General features: G+C 42.3%; 2 protein-coding genes and 1 non-coding gene across 3 annotated transcripts in view; 2 read left to right on the top strand and 1 right to left on the bottom strand.

Annotated features, from left to right (window-relative positions):
- Positions 1-730: 730 nt before the first annotated feature.
- Positions 731-13,340, bottom strand: TMEM130 (transmembrane protein 130). Its single transcript, XM_055707533.1, has 8 exons — positions 12,784-13,340; positions 10,049-10,339; positions 7,964-8,132; positions 6,677-6,846; positions 5,935-6,019; positions 3,245-3,447; positions 2,077-2,189; positions 731-1,270 (listed from the first exon to the last, which is right to left on the bottom strand). Exons 1-8 carry the CDS (start codon positions 12,836-12,838, stop codon positions 1,094-1,096), a joined length of 1,263 nt encoding a protein of 420 aa, XP_055563508.1. The 5' UTR covers positions 12,839-13,340; the 3' UTR covers positions 731-1,093.
- Positions 13,341-14,068: 728 nt separating this feature from the next.
- The window catches only part of TRRAP (transformation/transcription domain associated protein), a 96,955-nt gene continuing 87,306 nt past the window's right edge, over positions 14,069-23,717 (top strand). Inside the window, 10 exon segments of the mRNA XM_055707531.1 lie at positions 14,069-14,232; positions 14,799-14,949; positions 15,297-15,346; positions 19,318-19,428; positions 19,986-20,090; positions 20,743-20,826; positions 21,558-21,614; positions 22,279-22,404; positions 22,741-22,818; positions 23,053-23,141. Of these exon segments, the coding sequence (XP_055563506.1) occupies positions 14,850-14,949; positions 15,297-15,346; positions 19,318-19,428; positions 19,986-20,090; positions 20,743-20,826; positions 21,558-21,614; positions 22,279-22,404; positions 22,741-22,818; positions 23,053-23,141 (800 nt within the window). The 5' untranslated portion in view covers positions 14,069-14,232; positions 14,799-14,849.
- On the top strand, positions 15,077-15,219 carry LOC129736100 (small nucleolar RNA ZL1). Its single transcript, XR_008732271.1, has one exon. It is a non-coding gene; the product is annotated as a small nucleolar RNA ZL1 (small nucleolar RNA).

Here is a 23,717-nt window from a genome sequence, read left to right as displayed (position 1 = left end):
AACCCTCATGGTAAATCCCCTCACTTTCAGACAACCATCTTCCAATCAACACATTTGAGAAATTTTGACATACTTGAAAAACGTCAAGCCCACGACACCCATAGGCTTTAAATCAGAGGTGGGGAAGGTGTGTCACGTTTAAAAAAATAAGAAATTGCCACAAAGGTGCTTTTGTTTAGAAGCTTCCAGGGTACTCTGAAACATCTTGTAGCAGAAGGCAAAGCCTGGCTGAGCAGGAAGCTGATAGTAGAAGACAGCCTGCAACAGGCATGGAATTTACACAGCCTTGAACATTGACCGTGAATTTGAATTTAATATGTTTTGCTGAGCAGCTTTGAGCTACTGGTTGTTGCATTTTTTACAAGAGGAGCTTTGGTGACTAGCTGGGTAGTAATATGAGAAAGAAAAGAATGGACAGCCTGGCGGAAAAAAAAAGCAAGCTGCTTCTACAGATTAGAGCAGAGTACTGCTTCACAAAGTGTTGGAGATGTGAAGTCTTCTACAGCATGTGCAGCGATCCCACCAAAATACTGCCAGCAGCTAGCTCTCCATGAGCAGGTCACCAGCCACTACAGTCCCACAGAAGCCCATTAACTTAAAAAGGGGGTCTTCTGAGACAGGAGGAAAAAACCCATTGTAATTAGGTAGTCTGGTTCATTAGAACCACCTAGGCTGTTCTCAGCCTGGATAAGTCAGTTCCTTTTTACAACAAATAGACATTCAACAGCATTTTGGGTGACTTCCATTTCTGGTAATAGTATTGTAACAGAGGAAAGAGAAGTGTGTTTGTCTTAAGCATTTTTTTCTTTGAAACAGCAGAAGGAACAGAGAAATTACAAGAGGTAGTGAGTTTAGCAAACCTGCACATAAAACAATCTTTCATAAGAATAAAATGCTGCATTTACAACTGTAAATGTATACACCCGTATAATTTAAAAATAGAAAGCTACTTTTACTCAAGTGCTGGACTTAAAGTGGTTAACCTTATTGCATTGGCAAAACCAAACCATTCATGCAGCACTGGGCTTTTAGCTCATCATAAGTGAGAAAGTTAAACTTGACAGTTAGTGTAAGGAAAGTGCAATTGTGTTCTTCACACTGTGTAAGTTTTGACTGGCTTGTAAAAAGAATGTAGAAGTTCATGACTCTCCCTGGCAGCTTCTTGCGATGACCAAAGAAAACATGATCTGCAACACATTCGGCCACAGCCTGACTCCGAATAAGAGGCGAGGTTTTTGTCAGACAGCGGAGAAAAGTCGAAGTCAGCTACCTGGAAAAAGAACATCAGAGAGATCTTTCTTAATTTGGGTCCTACGAGCTCAGGCGAGTCCGGCAAGAATACTTTGGGCCAGAGAAATGGCACTTGGTCCTCAACCAGTTTCAGTCAGTCACCAGCTTCAAATAGACTTGTGATTTATACCTGCTGCACACCCGGCTCATAGGCAGTCTCTCATGAGTTATATCATTTGCATTGTGGCACGATGAAAAGTGTATTAGGAGCTTTCCAAAGGGCCACAAAAAAAATCCTTTTGATTGAGAAGCTCATGCAAAGGGCCAAAAAAAAATCCTTTTGATTGAGGAGCTCATGCTCGTTACAAATAGGATAATGTAGCAAGTGAAAGCTACACCAGAGATGGAAGGTAGCTGGGGAGATAAAAGTCACATGCTAGGGTCAGGTGACAATGTAGTGCCACTTTAGGTAATAACCCACCCTTCGTTACTATCCTGTACCCTCTCTCACTATCCCCCTGCTTTCTTCCATATAACCACTCTGAGGGATACTTTCATATAACTCTCTGGAAGGGATACTTCAGCGCAAGCATCTGCTTGGGAATATTAACAAACTGCCCGTGATAGCCCTGGCAGCTTGAATTATAGTTACAGTTCTCTGCAACAAGCCAGAAGCATGCCTGTTGCTTAAAGTGCTTGCCTACACTGTTCAGATGTTTCCATGGAATGGATCAGACATACTAGGGAAATGCTCCCTCCCACTCCATTTGTCTGGTGATTAAAGAACAGACATGGATGAAAGGTATTTAATTACTATCCCAGCTCAAAGTAAGAGTAACTGAATACCTCCACGAGATCTTTTTGTTGTGTGTTACTTCGAAAGGTTGTGTACAGCACCAGCCCTAGCATCACTGTAGCCAGAGCAATGCAGAGCAGGACAAAGCAAGCCGGGTGGATCCCTAGGAAAGAGCACAAGGGCATACGCCTGGAGTGATGCAATACACTGAGAAGAGGTAACAGTAAGAAGGAAATTACGTTTTAGGAGTTTACATATTTTTAGAACAAAGGACATGTGTGTAACAGGGAATAAATTTTTCAGCCCAGATCACTTCATGTCTTTCTGAAATCTCAGAAGTGGGAATGCGGGGTTGTGAGGTTGTAAGGCTCCTTCCCTTTTCACCCCTCTTTTCCCTTGAACAGCCTACAAAGCCCACCCAATTACATATGTTAGCCCTAATTCCCCAGGGTGTTTGTACCCCTGTGGTACCCCAGGACGACAGGAGGATACCTCATTGTCACAGCAGCTAGCAGCCTCCAGCAAAGAGGATTTGCACACTTAGTCCTGAATGCACACCAGCACCCTGTGGAGTGAGCTGGCCTGTCCGTATACCAGTGCTGGCCCACGGTGAGGTGGTATAACCATTCTGCATCACAGCCTGGCTGCTCTCTGGTCAGGTCCTCCTCACTTGGCCACCTAACCACATTCTCAGATGATTCAGGGACCCAAGAGGGGCACGTGTGAGTGTGCATGAGGGAGCCAGCAGGGACTGCTGGCTGGGAGGACAGTAATCTGATGAAATGGAGGCCAAGAAAAATCTACCCATAAAAACCCCCATAACTAAACTAAACAAAAAGAAGAATGGAAACTGCTTAAGTAAGGGAGAGTTACAGACATATATGTTTTCCTAGTTATCCTCTCTAACTACAATAGCCAGACTATCTACACTGGAAAATATCTAATTTAAGTAACTTAGCCTTCCCTGGAAACTCATTAACTTCAAGACACTCATGAGACAAAGGGTTCAGCAGGATGCAAGAAGCTCAGAGCAATTACAGGAGGCACAGTACAGGCTCTCCTTTCTCTTCCTCCTTCCTATGCTTTTAGGGATCTATACCAGTTTCCAGAAACCTCATCTGCAGGCTGGTTAATCCATAATTGTCCCTGACATGTTTGAGACTGTCGGTTCCCTGACAGGTGGGGATCTCCACGCTGCTCAGACTAGCTGCTCCTCACCTGTTGGCCACACTTTTATTTCATGGTATGTCTGCAGCATCGTCACGCCGTTCTCCACTCTGACGCTGAGGCAATACTGTCCAGCATCACTGAAGGTATGGCTGAGGTTGTAGCAGGAGCCATCAATCTCCACCAGATGGCATTTCTCACCTTCGAGTGGAATGCACTCGGACTTTATAAGCCAGCATAATGCCAGTGGTGGGCTGAAATGACAAGAGCGAAAAAAGAGGAAGGGAAGGGAATAATTTGGTGAAAATTTTGCAAAAATCTCGTCAAAGAGCTGATGAATCACTTGGTTAAAACAGAATAATGATTTTGAAAATAATTAAGTTAATCTCAATACGAATAGAGAAGTAATTAACTGCACAATTGTTTGGTTTATAGCATCTGTCAATTGAGAAAGTTCTTTGTGATGCTTCTATAAAAGCAAACCTTTCAGCTGAGAGCTGAATACCTGTGCGGGTCATAGGTGGGCCATTGTATGTAGAAAAACCTGTAGTCCTCCAACGAAGATAAAAGGAGTCTTTTTTCCCCCTGTGCTTCCAAGGCAGTATAGGTTGGTTTTAATTTGTTCTTCTCACACAGAACTCACTTTCTGTGTTACTGAAGCACACCCAAGAATTTTGTGATTAATCTCCCCCCCCCCCCCCCCCAGTCAAAACTGGTAAGATTGTAGGATGAGCTCTGTACAACAGATTAATAGCTGGAAAAGGTAAAGAAATCACAAGATCTCCCTTACAATAACAAAAATGGGTTTATTTGCTATCAGGCAATCTAGGTGCAATCTGCTTTATGGCCATGTGTCTTCTCACCATGTCTAGTTGATGCCTTTTATTTACATTTTCAGACCCTTGTCCTAACTGATTCTGCTTGGACCCACCTTATGTACTATGGACTTTGATTCTGACAAGAGATAGAGCTTTTCTTTACTCCATCTTATTAGTATTTTGTTTCTTATCTCTGTAGGACATTCTCTGCTAAAGAAAGCAGCATGTTTATGTGCTTACCTGATTTTCTTTGATAACCCATTTCTCAAGCCTTTGTCATTGCTTCTCTGTCATAAACTCTTATTGCATCAGTCCCAGTGCTGTGGCTAGGAGGTTAGGTCTGTGTTGTGGTTTAACCTAGTAGCTTGCTGAACACCACACAGCCACTTGATCCCCTCCCACCCCCCAAGTGGGATGGGGGAAAGAATTGGAGGAAAAAAAAAATTGTGGGTTGAGATAAAGACAGTTTAATAGGATAGAAAAGGAAGGGAAAATAATAATAATAATAATAATAATAATAATGATAAAAATATTAGAGTATGGAAAAGAAGTGATGCACAATGTAATTGTTCACCACCTGCCAACCGATGGCCAGCCAGTTGCCAAGCAGTGTCCCCCAGCCAGCTTTCACCCTGGTTTATATGCTGAGCATAATGCCGTATGGTATGGAATATTCCTTTGGTCAGCTGGGGTCCCCTGTCCTAGCTGTGCATCCTCCCAGCTTCTTGTGCACCCTCAGTCTACTAATTGGTGGGGTGGGGTGAGAAACTGAAAAGTCCTTGAGTTAGTGTAAATGCTGTCTAGCAACAACTAAAACATCAGTGTGTTATCAACATTATTCTCACCCTAGATCCAAACCACAGCACTACAGCAGCTACTAGGAAGTAAATTAACTCTACCCCAGCTGAAACCAGGACAGTCTGGCAAACACTGTCCAGCCTAAAACCAAGCCTGCTTTTAGGGATCTCATGTTTGCCTGTAATACTGGTATGCCATTTCCAGTTTCCACTCCTGCCAGTGTGCCATTTGCTTTCTGAATGCAACTGTGCTGCTTTGTCTATTGGGACTATTTTTACCTTTGGCAAATGATTCTGTGTTGGGTGCTGCTCGCTCCATCCTACATCCATAATAATAGTCCTGCTTTTTTTTTTCCTTCTTTTTTTTCTTCCTTCCCTCCCCCTTTTAAACCAGCATTAGCCTAAACAGCTTCCAGTAGCAGAACTTGAAAGTGTCACTCCTCTTCAGAATAAATTACTTCTGTGGTCATGAAGTTTTTATGGTGAAAGGTTTCTTGAGTATTTGAATAGTATTTAAAATGCTTCTGCCATACAAAAAAAGCTCTGATGTGTTCTAAATACTGCAGCCTGTGAGAGTTCGTGCTAGGACTGAGGTGCTCATGGCTCTCCCATGTTCCTATAAATCTCACTCCATGGAGCCTCTCTGACTTAGTCATCTTGTGGCAATCTTAGTTTTGTGAAAATTATTCCCCAAACCCATTACTCCCATGTGCCAGTTAAGGATTGCTGCTATGCAACAGGACTCTGAATGCAATTTAATTTAATGGTGGGGAAACTGTTCAAGAAGAAAATTCAAAAGGAAGTTTTAAAATTTAATTTTCCCCACTATCTTTCTCTGGCTAGTTTTCTTTTAACATTATCTTTACAAAGATAAAAAAATAACATTTGCTTTACTTGGGAGGATTCTACTTTTCTGAAAAGATGCAGGCTCTTTCAGGCTTTTAGAGTTCATGGTATTTCAAGCCAGGAAAATGCAATATTCAATAGTATTTTGCTCAAAGGAAATTTCTTTTTTGTTTTAAGAAACACTTATGTGGGGTGTAACCGACTATTTTGAGGAAAAAGTGGGTAAAACCCCTGAAATAGACAATGCTTTTTGGGGAAAGAAGTTGCGTTTCCTACTTACGTGCCATTGATATGAAGAGATAAACTCAAGTTTTCCATTACATGAGTCTCTCTGGAGCCCACTACATTAATACTTTTAACAGCATCTGAGAGGAAGAAAAGAAAGCATGTCACACTCCACATGTAAACTTACAGTTCACTGGAAAACCAGTGAAGGTTTGTTTTCATAGACTTTGCAGATTTCAGCTCCATCAGTCCCACAAATAATAATACTTGCCTCACACCCAAAAAGGAAACCTACCGGTAGAGTTATAAGACTTCTGACTTTTTTTGTGATTTCTTTTTAATGTATAACCAACCACATTATTAATACTTTGCATTTTTACTTATGTATTGATTTACTCCTGAAGCTGATCAAATCAATAAGACTTTCCTAGTGCTTCTTTTAACTAATTCATTTTTTAGGGATAGCTGGCATAAACTAAACAAATAAATACTCTATAAGTTACAGTAAACATTTTGTTGTAAGTTTTAAGTGTATGTGAGACTTTTACAAAAGACAGTAAAACTTTTGGTAGATGAAAAAAACCCAGAAGGTTTTATATATTTCCCCCCATTCCCCCATTTTTTCTGTTCTAGAAAAGCACAAAGTCCATTTTGCAATGTAAACACTTCATTGAACAACGTTGACCAGTTCTTGCATGTGAAACAATGCTTAAGTTGTATTATCAAGTTAAAGCTAGATTCTATCTGTACATATATAGCAAGTTCTGTTTTGAGTATGCATAATGTTTCATAATTACCTAGCAGCTCCAGAGCAGTGGTAAAATCACCAGTTTTCTGCACCATTTCTTTTTCATGCATGATGCTTCCAATTTGCTCCCATTCAGCTATGACTTTCAGATGCACTGTGCGATTCCCCATGGTAGAGCAGTTATAGTAGACAAAGGGTTTCTTGGTAATCTGATAAACTCTACGTGCAACACGGAAAGATTTAGAATCAAAATTGCCTTTTATCAAGTGCTTGCATATTTCTGATTTAAAAAGGGAACAAGCTCTTATATATTTTCTTTATAGACAATGCTACAGTTGGCTGTGACTTTAATTCTACTTTATGTCCATATCAATAAGGATTAATGTCTGTGGCATTACCAATAGAACTATGATCAGTATAAGGTCCAGAGTATATTTGTCCATTTTTAATCAAAGAAAATAAAGACAATGCTAAAACAATTAACAAAATGGAATAGTCAGTAAATTATGAAAACTACCTTTATAGCAGGTGGACTATAAGCTAACTGAAGCACTGAGGTGGGAGGGGTGGAGGAAAAAAGAAAGAAAGAAAGAAAAAATGTAGCATTGAAAGACTAAAGCTTACATCTCTCTTTGCATACACTTATTTGTATTGGACATATATTTGTCCCCAGAAAAGGAAAATACCTAAATGTCCCTTTTCATCCCTACTGCCAAGTAGCTTTACCCATGGTTTTGTTTCCGATGGTTCTGAGCTATGTTGTGGTCTTTTCCCCTCCATTTTGTTATTAGGTAAGCATTAGGTGTGTGTTAATGTGTACCTCCATATTATTTGAGACACCTATCCACTTCCCAAAGCTCCTCACCCAAGCTGTGGTATATTATGGGTAGCTGGTCATAGTAACAGCTACTTACTGCCTAACCGCAAGACAGCATACTCTTCCGTGTTCCTTAAGTGCACAAATTATGCACATATTCAACAACAACAATCTGCTAATGGAGATCTGCAGGCATAATGATGTTTTAAAATAACAATTTACAATAAGTTACTTTTCCCAGTTTGTTCAGTTCGGTTCAGCTCATTGCATGTATAGCAATGCACCAAAGCATACATTTGAACAAGAAATTTAGGTCTTTAAAATGTCACCATTTCATGAGTACACAGTGACTTCCATGCCGAAGTTTTCATAATTCACCTGGCTGACATATTAAGAATGTATCAATTGACAAAGACGTATGCTTTGTCCTATGATTTAATCAGGATTTCTCTGTAGATGAGCAACTGAATCAGAGCCATCTTGAATACTCATTAAAGGAAACAAAGTAACCACACCTACCCATCTCCAAAATCCCAGGTGTAGACAAACGATGCTGACTTGAAGTAATGACTTGGGTCATGAAGACAGAAAGAAATCCGGGATATGGCGCCCATGGAGGAACTGGAACTACGCGTGATAAATCTGCTGTCTTCTATCTGGGCAATGGTGAGATTCCCTGTGATAAATTCTGCGGAATAACAAGGTGGAAAAAGAATGACAGCATGCATCACTTTCATAGCATGCTCTGTGTGAGTATCAAAACATTATTTAAAGTGTACTGCATAAGTCTTTCTGTATCCTAGTCCAAATGGTTAAGTGTATTTGTAATATTACTCAGTGTTGTTACATGTGTTAGTGAGGCAGAGAGATTAAATACTTATTTAGGGTTATACAATGGGTCATGATAAAGCTTCTAATAGAACTAAGAGAAGTAATCCTGGACCGATTGAGGTCAATACCAATTTTTACTACTGATTTTAAAAGAATTGGGATTAACATAAAGTATCTAGATCAAGGGATTCAGAATCAAACTGGTATACACACCCTTTGTATTTGGGGTGCTGGTTTTTGATTGGATGGTTTGTGGGTATTTATGGTGTTGTTTTTTGTTTTTTAGTTTTAGCTACTTCCACAGAAATGAAAATTTGACTATTATGAATAACAGATGTGCTGTATGTATCTTGTGAATACAGAAAGGGTGAAATTTTGGTTTTGATGTCTGTAAGAGAACTTATGCTCAAGTTTGTTTATAAGGACTAGTAAAGGCGCATCTAAAAAAACTTCTCTAACCTACGAATAAAGACGTATTATGATGATACACTTATTAGCTCATTATAACATTAATGGGCTATTAATTACCAGTCACAGACTCTTACCTTGTAAACAATTCCTTAAATCTGGTTAACTGTTATTTTCCTGATGCACAATTAAGAATCACAATTACCACTTCACAACGGGGCTGGTAATGCAGAACTAACCATAGTTGTTATTTATATGAATTATTGGCAATTACGTTGGGGCCTCTGTGAAGCCCTGGTGGGTGCTCTTGCTTGGGGACGGCAGAAGGGTACAATGGAATCTTAACTTACACAGCTAAAGAAAGTTTCTATCCCTTTTGCTTGCGGCATGAGAACATGACAGTGCAAAGCCAGAAAGGAGTAAGTAGATATTCAGCAAGACAGCAGCTCTTAACAGAGAAAAGATCTCATGTATACTTTTATAAAGACTTATGCAATAAGCTTGGTGTTTCTCAAAGAAAAATCTCAACAGTTATTCCCCAAAATGTCAGCTATATCCTATGGTTAGCTCTTCTGTCCTCATGCACATCTTCTTCTTTGGCTAGGAGCTGGGTCTGTATTGGAGTGTGTAAGTCAAACACTAGGACATGGGGCTGAAGGGACATGGTTACTAGTCTCTGAAAGATGGGGCTGTGTGAAGCTCTCAGGTGTTACTTCATGTCAATCCCCGTATCAGAGATTAGGTTAACCATATGGTACCATTAGTCTATTTATAAAAAAAGATACTCATATTTATGTTTATGAATATTCCCAAAATAAGCCAAAATTGCACTTAGCGATATTTGGTAATGCAGCCACGACTTCACATCCAATTTCAGTACAGTCAGTCAGAACTTCCAAAGAAAATGTAATGGCTCTGTTGTGCTGATGGCCTGAGTTTTTGCTATGTCATGCGACAGGGAAAATCAGTATTGTCACTGCTGCTGGTCATCCTAACTTTAGGACTAGAAATGCTGCAAAGCAGTACAGGGAGCATTGTTTTAGGAGTCTGGATATCACTGAACAATGTTGATCTGTGAACTGCAGCTCTTGAAGCGCCTAGTTGCTAGTTCAGTCTCTCTAAGTGACAGACAGGAAAACATGGGCAGGATCACTCTTGCTTCCTGGATGTAGGTAAACTACAGTATGGCTCAGTTAGTACAATGCCATTCAAACCTATATTCAATGAAAGAGCTACACAAATCTAACTCTGTTGGCAGAAGCCGTATTTATGCCTGGCTTTCATTTTTCTGATGCTAGCAAAGGCGGCAAGCATCCCGATGTACACCAAATTCCGGAAGACATAGAAGTTGTAAAGCCATTTTACCTGTAAATTGAAGCACAGTGACATTTCTAGCAATCGGCCGACATAGCCAACAGTTTCTATGAGTCACCCAGACAGATACAGGAAAAGTCCCAGGAAATTCACCAGTCACATTAATTACGGAGTTAAACTGCTGCTCGGATTTCTCTATCAGGATCAGAGGAGCATAAATCCAGTTAAAGTGATACAAGTTTGATGCAGCACTGTCATTCTTCATACTTAGACTGGCGTGAACAGTAGCTTGAGCTCCCGTTGTGACAGGACCATTGTTGGTTATTTCCAGACCATATTCCTCTGTGGAAATCAGAAGGAAAAAAACCCAACAAACCTTACTGTACTGCATTTTTTAGTTTGTTTATTTACACAGTGTAAGTAGTCAGCTGTAGCTATGTGATTCACGATAGCAGTCTTTTTTTTTTTTTTTTAAACATATAAAAACCTGGAACAGAAACTGTATATATGTGTTCAAACAAGTAGCATAAACCAGCATGTTAGATTGGGTCCTAGAAATTTTAGTAGTATAAGGGAGCTTCAGCCTAGAACATCACAAAAACTTAGATAAGGTTTTATAGGCAGAGCTGGGTACTGGTGGTAGGGTCAGTGCCACTAAGGAGCTAACATGGTCACTAAACTTCCAGCTACTAGAAGAAAGTCAAGCTCAGCTCCAGCCTGCCCCCTAAAAAAATGAACTTCCAAAGTCAGGCAAGATTTCATCTAATAGATTCCTTTGTCAGCTCTGTTGGCCAACACATCTTTCCCATTTTCCTCCTAGCTGAACAAAAAAATCTCAGTACCAGCTTCTGCTCTATGGCCCACCATTGACTTCTTTTCCAGGAAGAGACCAAAAATCCCAGTGTAAATGAAACTTGTACCATGCCAGAGGGCCCTGGACAAGCTCAAGAAGTGGGCCCATGCGAACCTCATGAGCTTCAACAATGTCAAGTGCAAGCTCCTGCACCTGGGTTGGGGCAACCCCCAGTATCAATACAGGTGGGGGGATGAAGGGACTGAGAGCAGCCCTACAGAGAAGGACTTGGGGATACTGGTGGATGAAAAGCTGGACATGAGCCAACAATGTGCGCGCTCGCAGCCCAGAAAGCCAACCATATCCTGGGCTGCATCAGAAGTGTGGCCAGCAGGTTGAGGGAGGTGATTTTTTGTGATGGGGTGGTAAAATAGTGGAACAGGTTGCCCAGAGAGGTGATAGATACCCTGTCCCTAGAAACATTCAAGATCAGGTTGGACAGTTGGAGATGCCCCTGCTCATTTCAGGGGTGTTGAACTAGATGGCCTTTAAAGGTCCCTTCCAACCCAAACTCTTCTGTGAAACAACAAGACATGAGAATTGCAGGACCTGTCATAACTGAATCATCCCTGCTACTCTGGATTGCTCACTAAACTTCTCTGCCATGTTTACACAAGCTGCTTCAGCTCTTACAACTACTGCAATGGGCAGAGTGGGAGTGAGGTTGGGTTTTATGGCAAGGATGCAATTGATTTTTCCAAAAAAATAACAGTGCAAAAAGATTAAGTGACCTGCATGTGTTAAAAACAAATGAAAACAAACAACCCCGAAACAAAAGGAAAGGCAACAATCACTGGAAGTTGTGAATTGGGGCAGAGCTGGGAACAGTATCTGGTTGTTTGCCTCCAACGTGGAGGATGTTCCCTCCCTGCATCAGCACCCTGCCTGGCTGTCCTCTCACGGGCGAGCAATGGGGCAGAGCAGCAGGGATTCTCATGCTGGTGACTTTCCCTCTCCTCTCTTTCAGCAGCCACCAGACTGCTAAAGGGGACCTCAATACTGTGGATTCAGAAGTTGCGTTTCTCACTCATCCATGACCCGTAACATCGAGGGAGCACTGGGGTCAGCTCACCCCTGTGCTGCCTTCCCTGCACCCATCGGTTTGGGATGGCGTGGAATCAGAACCCAAAGCATCTACTTAGTGCCTGCATTTTATTTCACAGATCGCAGGTGCTGAGCAAACCTGAACACAAAAGGACTGTGAGAAAAAACTGTAACATTACTGCCTGAGCAAGAACTGCACCGGTCCCATTTCACAGCACAAGAGTTCAGATTTTTGAGTTAATAGAGAAATGCTGGCGATTTGTTGAAATCTGACACAGGTTTCAAGTCTCTAGAAGATTCAGGCAACTCTCCGCATTGTTCCAGCGGAACCTGGGGAAAAAAACCAGCCAGCTACCTCACGCTTATCTAGCACTTCTCCTTGGAGGTTATCACGGTGCTTTACACACCAGGGCTGAAGCCCAGCAGCTGCAGCGGTTGGAGATTAAGCGGCTAACCCAAGGTCGCCCAGTGAGCCACTGGCAGAACAAGCCATTTCAGACCAGTTCTGGGATTTTTTCTACCTTCACCACCTCCATCTGCAGAACGCGGCGCGGGCACCGTGGCAGGGGGCAGCCGTGCCCCCCGGCGCTGGGCGGGCGGAGCGCAGCCTGTGGGTCGGGGAGCGTGAGGCAGCGCCAGGGCTCCCCGGGGTGCCCCAGCGCCGCTGCCAGCGCCTGAGGAGAAAGTCTGGGGTGGCCGGGGGTGCTCGGAGCTGCCTCCATCCCCTGTCGTGGCCAGCAAGCCCGGGCACGGACCCGCCGCCACCCCACAAGTCAAGCCCCTCACGCCCGAGGTCTCCCGCCCCCCCCGCCCGCCCGCCCGCCCGCCCGCCCGCTGCCCGGGAGCCGCTCGCCGGCGGCGATGACAGCGCAGACCGGCGGCCCCTCACCTGCCGCCGGGGCGGCGCGGCCGAGCAGTAGCAGCACGCAGGTCAGCCCCAGCATGCTGGGGGCGGCGGCGGCGGCCACGGGCAGGCACCGCCGGGCCGGGTCCGGGTCCGGGTCTCGCCGCGCTGGGGCCGGGCGCTGCCCCCGAGGCCGCCCGCGGTACTGCGGCACCGCCGTCCGCGCCCCCGGGACGCTCCCCCGCGGCGGCGCCCAACCAGCCTCTCCCGGGGGAAGTTCCCGCGGGGCTGTCGCCAACGTGATGGGCTGCTGCGGAACCGCCGGGGGGGGGGGCGGGGAAGGCAAACCAAAAAAGCAGCAAGCACGAATGCTGCCCGTCTGCGGAACGGGCAAGCGTTTAGGAAAGAGTTTGTATTGCGGTGTGGTGGCTGGCACGGCAAGGAGAACGGTATTTTTCAGGCTCAGGTGCCGTGAGGACGCCCGAGCGGCTGCGGTCACCGCCCGCTCCGCGCCCGCGGCTCTGCCGGACCCCGTCCCGCCGAGTGGCCGCGGGGGGCTCGCAGGCGCAATGCAGGTTTTGTGTAAGTAGTTCTCCGAAGCCCATTCCTAATCCTAGTTGCCTTTTTTTTTTTTTTCCTTTTGGTGCGGATCAGGCCCCCTCTGCCGGCTTTGCTCCCGGTTCCGCGGCTTGTGCCGCCGCTTCCCTGGGGCGCCGCCGGGCCGCGGCTGCAGCGGCGGGAGGGGCCGGGGTAACACCTCGCCCTGCTACCGGCGTCGCGCCCAGCGGCCGCTGCCTCAGCGGAGACCCCGGGGCTGAGGGGAGGGACGGGGCCAGCCTCGCCTCAGGCACCGCAGGAGCTGGCAGCCGCCCTTCCCGTCTGGGGCGAGAGCGGCCCGGCAGGGCAAGGGGTGGCCGGGGGCTGCGAGGCCCGCGGCTCCGGGGCGCGGTGAGGGGATGGGGCGGTGCCACAGGCCTCAGCGCCCGCCTCCGCCGGGGAAGATGCGCGGGAGGCGGCGGCCGGAACTGGGCTCAGGAGCTTCCGTTGCGCCCATGCGCTGCCGCCGGCCTCCGGGAGCAACAAAGGAGGGAGGTGGGGGGCCGAGGCCGGCCGGGCCCGTGGAGCCGCGGGGTGAGGAGCGCCGGGGGCGGCGGCGGCGGCAGCGCCTCGGCGGGGCCCAGGCCGGGGCGCGGGGGCGGGGTGGAGCGGAGCGGCGGGAGGCGAGGCCCAGCGCGGCGCAGCCTGCGGGGCGGAACCGGCGGGCGGGAGGGAGGGAGGGAGGAAGGGGCCGGAGCGCGGCGGCGCGGTGCTGAGAGGCCGCGGGCCGAGGACGGGAACCGGGAGGGCTGAGGGCCGCGGCGGGGGAGGTGTCGCTGCGGCCGTTCATGGGTGCCCGTGTTCACAGGGCGGGTGCCTCGGCGGGGATGGGGGCGGCGTGATGGCGCCCTGGCAGCGGGGAGCGACCCGGTGGCGACCGGCCCAGTGGCGGGGAAGGTAAGGGGGCGCGGGGCCCGGCCGCGGCCGTACCGGGCGGGGGTGTCTGCGTGGGCCCCCGGCTGTCGGTCGCGGCGGGCGCTGCCGGGCGGCTCGGCTGAAGTGAGCTGCCGGGAGAGCGCCGAGGTCAGGGGAGAGGGTCGGTTTTTCAAGCTGATTTTTATTTCAGTGACTCAGACCAGCAAGGCAGGGCAGCTGGCGGTGGCGGGGCAGCTGGTGGTACCTCAGGGAGCGAGTCTTGCTGAGATATGTCCCAGGGTGGCTGCGAGGTTGGGACCCGGCTGGGGGGAACTGCTGTGGGGTATCGGGAGCATCCGTGGAGCAACGAAACCGAACAACGTGTGAGGTGTGAGGAGCCCAGCGTCTGCTTGTGGCTGGCAGCGCGTTCCTGTGACACTGGCTGCGGGGTGCTACGTTTGTCACCCTAACTAAATGTGACAGTTGTGACTTTTGGAAAAGATGTGTCCTCTCCGATACGTCAGAGTGGATGTAGGTGGTGATGTGGTAGCTGCTGTTAACCAGATGTATAAACTAGTAAATATTTTTTCTTTTTTTTTTTTTTGTAGGTGTATTAGTTTTGATTTTATGTACTGAAAGCTGATCCTTCGTCCTCCAAGATGGCATTCGTTTCGGCACAAGGACCTACGGTGGTGGACCAAACCACTTTGATGAAAAAATACCTTCAGTTTGTGGCTGCTCTTACAGATGTCAATACACGTGAGATACTTTTTTTCTATGAAAAGCTACAGTTCTTCAGTAGTTTTCACAAACTTTATGGTATTGTTCAGACAATTGATAAACGTGTGTTGAATTCAGTTTAAATTTTATTTGAATTTTGATTTTTGAAGAAGCAAAGTGATGAGTAATACTTGCATGAGCCAAAGTGAGCAAGCTGTGTGCGTGTGTGGTTGTATGATGGTTGGTTGTGAGAACTGTGTGCCTTATAATTGGGCAGTGATAGCTAAACTGATAAGATCTGATTGCTTCTTTGATCAATGGACCTGGTGTTTTCCTTTGTGATGTAGTTTTGAATTTAACTTTTTTGCTTTAATTTCCATTTTCAGCTGATGAAACCAAATTGAAAATGATGCAAGAAGTCAGTGAGAATTTTGAGGTAAATAAAACAACAAAACAAACCCAAACAACAAAACCCCACCAAACCCCCCAACCTTCTGAAATGGCAGTCTTGTGATTAATGTATGTTGGTTTGATTTCTGATATTATGTGGTAAAAATAGTATCTTGTGATTTATCAACGAGTTACAACAATATAAGTAATTTTAGCTTTATATTTAGTAACTAGCCAGGTTGTTGAAGAATTACAGCATCTGGACTTAGCTCTTTCACTCTCTAATCTTTATTCAGTAAGCATTTAAATGAAGGTGAAGTAATAGATTTTTCTTCTATTTTGTTGAATAATAAGTAGTTTTTATATTTAAAGCTTTCTTTTATTTAGTTCAGATATGTATTGTGCCCTTGTGAAGAAGAGGACCCTCTCATTCCTCTGAGTTCCATAGCTTAGGGAGGGAGGAGTTGTCAGATGCAGAATCTGACATCAGGAGTGGAGATGTCTGGTGACATCTTTTGTGTAGTGTTGGACCATCAAATTTAGATGAGCAGCAGAAAAAAAGCGAGACATGTATTAAACCAACCTTGTCTTAGCAGAATTTATACTTAGTTGAATATTTAATCTTTGTCTGTTCTGAAATGATAGAGAACTTAATATTTTGTAGAAAAAGTTCAGGGTCTCAGAATCACTGTAATTATCTCCGTATCTAGTTTTTTAGTCATACTGCAATTAAAAAGGAGTGCTACCACTATAACACATTCTGTCCTTACCTACTTTATTTGAAGTGATCTTGCTTAATCTGTGTTATGGAAATGTAAATACACGTTCTAGTCCTGTTTAATGTCTTTGGATATTTTTAAGTAAGCTTCACATAAAGTTACATCCAATGAATGCTGAATATTGAAAGCTGTGCCAATTTTAGTTCTTCCTGAGTTATCAGTGGAATTTCCTGTCCAGTGAATTTTTTTGTTTAGTTCAGGTTAACATAGTGGAATAAAAAAATTAGAGCTGGTATAACTGTATTATAAAACAAAACTAAATTAAAAGGCTTAATCTTTTCTTAGTGTGTATGAGGAAATAAGTAGATGTCTGTGACAGTTCTGCATATATATGCACATGGTGTGAGCAGAGCTTCATATTACCATAAGTGACTATCTAAAAATACCCCTCTGGAGTTTTGTATCTGTTTAAGCTGACCTGCCATCTCTGAAACAATTTGTTATCTGACTAAAATAATAGTTTTAACAGCTTAGACTGTTGATCTGTTTAGAATTTGAAGGCTTAGTTGACTGTCTTTGCTCTTGTCTTCAGTAGGGTAGAACTTAATATTTGTTTTGATAATGTTTTCTTGGAACTCACTTGTTTCTATAGTGTGATCCTCTGTAAAGACATCATGAATTGACTTATGCTGAAGTACAGTTCTACTTGTTGGAAAATACTTGAGGGAGCAAGAACCACTAAAAAAGTTTTAGTTTCCTTTTTTCCTCTATAGGTTGTGGGGCGGTATTGTTGTATGTTGTTATGCTAGATGGTTTCTTTACATTTTCTCGTTCCATAGTCTCCTTATTAACTCTTCTGTATTGCCTGCTTCAGCTTCCAATAGCTATGAAGTTCAGCAGGTTTTATGTTTCACTTCAAATGTTGGTTTTTTTATTTTCCTCCTCAAAAAATGGCTGTTTGAAAATGAGTGTTCAGGTTCTGTTGGCTGCATTAGTGATCTGGATGCCTCTCTGGTTAGGGGTAGAACTGAATGTGGATTGATCATTCTGGAGGACTTCTTGAAGGGAGGTTTAAAACTGAGGTGCTGCATAGTTTTAACCACTTGACAGTGCCAGTTTTTGGGCTAGTTGTTAGGATGCTGTTCTGGGCTAGCAGAGGATATTGCTCTCTAAACTAGTTTCTGGATGGAAGCGTGATAGTTTTGAATCATGTTTTTCAGAAATTACTTGTTTCAGAGGGAATTTTTTCCTTCTCCATTTCTTGACAAGAGATTCTGGATTCCAAATGGGGAGAGAGGAGTGTATTCATTGTCTTTTCAGCCTCTGTTTTGGAGGAGAAAAAACTTCCAGAATCAACCTCTGTTGCTGCTTCTGATGTTTTTGTGCCAGCAGCATAATTCTGAACTTGGGTAGTATAGTGGGGTTTTTTAGTTTCTTCTATGGTTCAGAACAGCAACTCATAGATATCAGTAGTGCAGCTAATTTTGTGCTCTTTGCTGTTTATCAAAGATATTGGGAAGAAGCTTTCAGAATTTAAGCTGGGCTTGTGAAGGTATACTTCTCTTTCAATGAATTTGTGAGCCACTTAGCCAGAATGTGGCAATACCTGTTTAATTTCTTGTTAGAAACTTTCCTTCCTTTCTTCCTCTAAAGTAGGACCAATGTCATGGCATAAAGCTGGGAAGGTTAGGAATCTTTCAAAGTTGCAAAGATTATAGGGGAGGTGGAAGAGAAGATATAGACAGGCTTTCTTTGGGAAACCCTTTAAGGTGAAGAGAAGATGCTGGTTAATTTGGTGTTGATAATATCCTGTCTTACATTGTCATGGTTTAACCCCACCTGTCAATTAGCCCCCCCCCAGCTGCTCACTTACTACCCCCCAGTGGGATGGGGGAGAGAATTGGAAGGGTAGTAGTAAGAAAACCCGTGGGCTGAGGTAGAGACAGTTTAATAGGTAAAGCAAAAACTACGCACACATGCAAAGGTGAACAAGGAATTCGTTCAGCACTTCCTATGGGCAGGCAGGTGTTCAGCCACCTCCAGGAAAGCAGGGCTCCATCACATGTAGTAGTGACTTGGGAAGACTAACTCCAAACGTTTCCTTCTTCTTCCCCCAACTTTATATGCTGAGCATGATGTCATATGGTATGGAATATCCCTTTGGTCAGCTGTTCTGGCTGTGTCCCAGTTTCTTTACCCCCAGCCTACTTGCTGGTAGGGTGGTGTGAGAAGGAGAAAAGGCCTTGACTCTGTCGAAGCACTGTTCACCCTCTGTGATCAACACTGTTTCCAGCACAAATCCAAAACGGCCCCATACTAGCTACTATGAAAAAAATAAACTCTGTCCCAGCCAAAATCGGCACATGTATTTAAAATGTTTTTGTGCCCTTGCTATGATATCTGTCTGCTTTCTTAAAAGCCCTTGGAATAAAAGCCCCTTTATTTGGACAGTGCCTAGTATAATATGATTTATGGTTGTGTGCTATGAAAAGTTACTGCAAAGTAGAGAATAGCAGTGGAAATCTGTAAAAGGAGGAGGCTTTATAAAATTTTTATGTTGTTCAAGGAATAATGTGAAATGCCTGTATAGATTTTTCAGAATAATGCTGCATTCTCATTTGTACCTTAATTAACAGACCAGTATGCTTCTGTATCACAGATGCTTCAGAGAATTGCCTAACAGCATATACATAAACTACAGCTGAGATTCCAAATAAACCTCACAGTGGCCAAGTTAGGTTTTCTTTTAAGGCAGATAAAGCTTGCTTGTCTAATATTTCCAGTAGTGCAAGATAGTTTTCACAGTGGAAAGTAATGCTGTCAGTTTGGGTGATGTGTACATGTACACATATTGCAGAAAAACCTAAAATCTCAATTTAACAGTGGCTGAAAAGTCTTGGGAGTCCTAGAGCAATGAAATGAGAGCGTGCCTGTCAGTCTTTCTTGTTCAAGAATGTCTAAAGCGCTTTGGCTTTTTCTTTTTCCTCCTATTTAAACTGGCCATGTGTTAATGCCCATTTTATTTTCCATGTGAGATGACAGTGTTAAAGTTAAAAAAAATCATATTACAGTCCATTGGAATTGGAGGAAAGACATTAATTTGTATTCACTTTTGTTTGTTTCATGAATAGTGCTCTGTAGTGTGTTAGCAGACACGTGTAATCACTGAATCTATTAAAAAGTCACTGAAAATGTTTGATAGTGGCTCTGAATGTAATTTAGTGTCATCTGTGTAATACTGATTATATCTGTCTCCCCATTTTTGGTATTTTTTTTGTTTTGTTTTGTTCTTAATTAGAATGTGACATCATCCCCTCAATATTCTACGTTCTTGGAACACATCATCCCTAGGTTTCTCACCTTTCTACAGGATGGAGAAGTACAGTTTCTGCAGGAGAAGCCAGCACAGGTAAACTGTGTGGAGCATCTCTTACCTTTTTGCAATGTGTATGGCAAACTACTTGTTCAGTGAACTACTTGATTATCCTAATGAACCAATTTATGTATGGACTTTGTGTTAAAAATAGATCTGTCATTTGGAGTGAAATTGAGTAAGTCCAGTTTCTAAAAAAGTTACTTATAAACTTTGCAAATCTGGGCTTCTACGAAAAATGAGGAAAAACAGGTGAAACAGAATTGGCTTTCTCACTGGAATATAACAGAATGTTAGAAATTTATGAATTTACTATGGGATGAAAGGCAAATGTATGTCATTAAATATTTAAATTGGACTTTAAGAAACTCAGTTTTTCAACTGTAAACTTTTAAAATTTGCCTTATTTACATTTGTGGGTAGTAGGAAGAATTATTGTATATGTTTATGTCCACATAAAGTAAAATGGCTTTTTTTTAAGCATGCGGAATTATTAAGCTGAAAAGATGTTGCAACCAATTGTTGGTTTCTGTGTGCTTTTGAAAAGTTCTATCATATCTTTATTTTCTTGTCTTTTTTTTTTTTTTTTACAGCAACTCCGAAAGCTAGTGCTTGAAATCATTCACAGGATACCAACAAACGAACATCTTCGTCTTCATACCAAAAATATCCTGTCTGTAATGTTTAGATTTCTAGAGGTATTTTTATTTTTTCTCTTAAAACTGTTTCAGGTTTCCAAAAGTTTTTCCTCTTCTTTCTTGATCTCCAAAAATTGCTGGGGCTAGGATTTCAAATAGCTGTTCTTCTAGAGCAAGGGTGGAAGGGCATTGTATTTACGCTTCACCAGTGTGGTATCTTATTGCCTACAGGTTTTCTGCATGTTCTGTCCTTTGGAAACTTGGATTTTCTCGTGCTAGATAAATTTCATTCATGAATGTTTTTCTGGGAGATATCTTATTCTAGAGAGTTTGTTTTGTTTCTTACTTGGAACTGAAAGAGTGGTCATTTGAAGCTCCGAAAAAATAACCTGCTGTACGTGGAGGTGTCTTGGTGTGTAAATAGCCCCACTTGGGTCTCACTGTCCGTGGGGCAATAGAAACAGGTCTGATGGTATAGAGTGGTTGCAACTTCTGGTTTTTGTTCCAGTAGGAATGAATTTAATTTTAACCATACTCTTTAATTTAATTAGATTAAGTTGTATCATAGGAAGGGTATCTTGCTTATGCAAATTCATATTACTGGGGCTCTTGTAGGTTGCTGAGTTGAGTATAATTTTATGGAGTTTTTAAGTACTTAGGGAGTAGTTGAAGAATGCAGCAGTAGGCTCACTAAAGATTCTCATTTTTTCAGACGGAGAATGAAGAAAATGTACTGATTTGCTTAAGAATAATTATTGAATTGCACAAACAGTTCCGACCAGCAATCACTCAAGAAGTAGGTCATAAATCTTGTTAGATGGTATAGAACTTACTGCCATGCTCTTTGGAATTGTTATTTTGTTCAGGTGGGTAGGTGGGTTGGTTTGAGTTTTCCTGCTGTTCTTTTGTGTTGGCTGATCTGTTGTGATAACCATATATTTAATTTTTTTTTTTACTGTAAAGTAAAAGAGGATTGGATAGTGCTTGCACCCCTGGGAAAAAACACAAATTGTTAAAGCCGAGTTGTCTTTGCTTTTAGTGTTCATGGGCAATATAATTAGACTAAGTAATAAAATTCCCACAGAAGGCAAGAGAATTGGTGCCTTTTTAACTTGTGAAGAGAAAATCCTGGAAAAAGAATATTAAATTCTTCCCCCCTCTACCCCTTGCTTCTGTCTTGTGACTCATGAAAGGAGTATTTGAAAGTGTGGATTTTTATTCTGTTGCTTTCTTTACTTGCTTTTCTCCTGGGAAGACTTTGTTGGTTAATAGTAATTTTTTCTAATACTTTATTGGAACTATGTTGAGATGATAAGTAAATTGGATTCTTTCCAAGTGTGAGTCAAATGAATATTGGCAGAACAGAAGGAAATAGGAGAACACTTTCAAATTTTTTTAAATGTAATGGAAAATATACTGTAGTGGTGACTTAAGATTTTATGTGATTATACTGTTAATATAGAGATTCTAAAATTGTGATTTTTTTTTTTTTTTTTCTTTATGGTAAACTGACTTCTTCCTTCTTAGATCCATCATTTTTTGGACTTTGTGAAACAGATTTACAAGGAACTTCCAAAAGTAGTGGTAAGCGTTTTATTTCTTAAATTGCCCTTGCTATAGTCAGAAACCTGGTTTTTATGTCTTAATTTTATCTCTAAAATATATTAACATAATTACTTTTGTATTTAGTGATACAAAGTAAATATTTTAATACATTTTTTAAAGAAAAATAAATTAAAAATGGATAAATTTACATTTTGAATTAGAAAAACGTGTTTCTAGCACAGTATTACTAGTATGAGAAAAGCGAGGTAAACTTAGGTAATTAAGCACTGGTCAGTTGACTGCAGCGGTGTCCATGTTGCCAAATGTTGGGTTTTTTTTTTTTGAGGGAAGGGTGAGGTGATGCACTTTGCAGCAGATAGAGCTCTTCAGCGTGCTTGGTGTCTGTGCAGAACAGCGCCTGCTCTTCCTCACTGGTACAGAATATCTGTTGGGAGCTTTTTCTTCAGCAAAAGAACCACCTTGGTGGGGATGCTTTTCCACTTCTTGCTGTAGCAGCAGTGAAAGATTGCAGGGTATGTGTGTAGTCCTGGTACATACTGCTGTGTAAATGTCCTGTGCAGAGAAGAAAAAAACTGTCTGCGGTAAGCTGTGGGGAAAAATATATGCAGGAATTCTAATGGGATAAACGGCCTTTTGACTGTTACTGGCATTATTATATTTTTCCTCTGCTCTTTGCTTGTAGAATCGGTATTTTGAGAATCCTCAGGTGATTCCAGAGAACACAGTTCCTACTCCTGAAATGGTTGGCATGATTACCACAATTGTGGTGAAAGTAAATCCTGAGCGAGAAGATAGTGAAACAAGAACAGTGAGTATTCTAACTGCTCTTTAGCTATGAGCCTGTCTGTATCGCAATACCCCAGATCACAAGGGCAGGTAAAGATAATTAATAAGCTTTCTTTTTGCTTGTTTTTCCTATCAAGATTTATTTGTAGAAGCTGATTGAAACTTTCCATGTATTTTCTATGCAGCTATAATTACAGGATTTTTATTTAATGTAGTACCATATGGTTTTGTGCTTTTAAAATGTTATTATTGCTAAATATAGTGCTATTAAAATGAGCAGTTTCTTTGAAAAGGTATTTGGAATACTTCTTTGAATTAATAATTAAACTGTTTATAAGACACGTGTTCTTTCTTTCAGCATTCTATAATTCCCAGAGGATCTTTATCTCTAAAGGTCTTGGCTGAGCTACCTATTATTGTTGTTCTTATGTATCAGGTTAGTATACTCCAGTATTTTGCATATAAATACTTTCTATTACTGAACGGCTTGTGTAACTTCTGCGAGCTAACATATCAGTAAAAATGAACGCAATATATTTTTGGGATTAAAATATGGTCTAAAAATGAGCTGCTGAGATTTTGTCATTTTTTCTGTTAGCTGTCAAGTAAGTTGACTGCAAGGGACTTGTAAATTTCTCTAATTATACCTCTTTTTTTTTTTTTTTTTAAGCTCTACAAACTGAATATTCATAATGTAGTAGCTGAATTTGTGCCCTTGATTATGAACACTATTATAATACAGGTTTCTGCTCAAGCAAGGTAAGAGCGTTTTAACAGTGTTTTGATGATATTTGGGATAAACTTCTTAGATGTGCCATGCACTATTGCCCAAAATATTTTTGTCTTACATCTTTTGATCTTTGCTTTTAGTCTTACTGCTTTTAATCTCAAAAGTAGCAATGATTATTTGACTTAAAATTGTCAAAATTTTGTAAGCGAAGTAATTGGCAAATTCGAATATTCCCATTATATGGCATTGATAAAATCCATAGTTGTGCAGAAGATGCCAATTTTTTATTTGATTATGCTTTTTTTTAAATGAATTTCTAAATAGTAGAGTTTTTATAGTTTCTGACAGAAATCCGTATTACCAGAAATAGTATGTGACTCTTGACAGTACGAGATCATATTAGCTGGGATACACCACTGGTGGTATAGTAAAGATTAACGAACAGCAAGTATTTTTGCTCTTCCAACGCATAGCTTAGGTAGAGCCTTGTGGTGTTGCAGATGACGGGTGCTGCTTTTCTTGCTTCACAGAGAGGTTTCTAAGGAGCAGCAAGTGATGCTGAGCAGGGCAGCAAGAGTAAGATCTCTGTCTTTCCCTGTCTGCCT

The sequence above is a fragment of the Falco cherrug genome, chromosome 4 (assembly GCF_023634085.1).
Source record: "Falco cherrug isolate bFalChe1 chromosome 4, bFalChe1.pri, whole genome shotgun sequence".
NCBI lineage: Eukaryota > Metazoa > Chordata > Aves > Falconiformes > Falconidae > Falco > Falco cherrug.
Note: the sequence above shows the minus strand (reverse complement) of the source record. Positions and strands in the feature narration are given on the sequence as shown.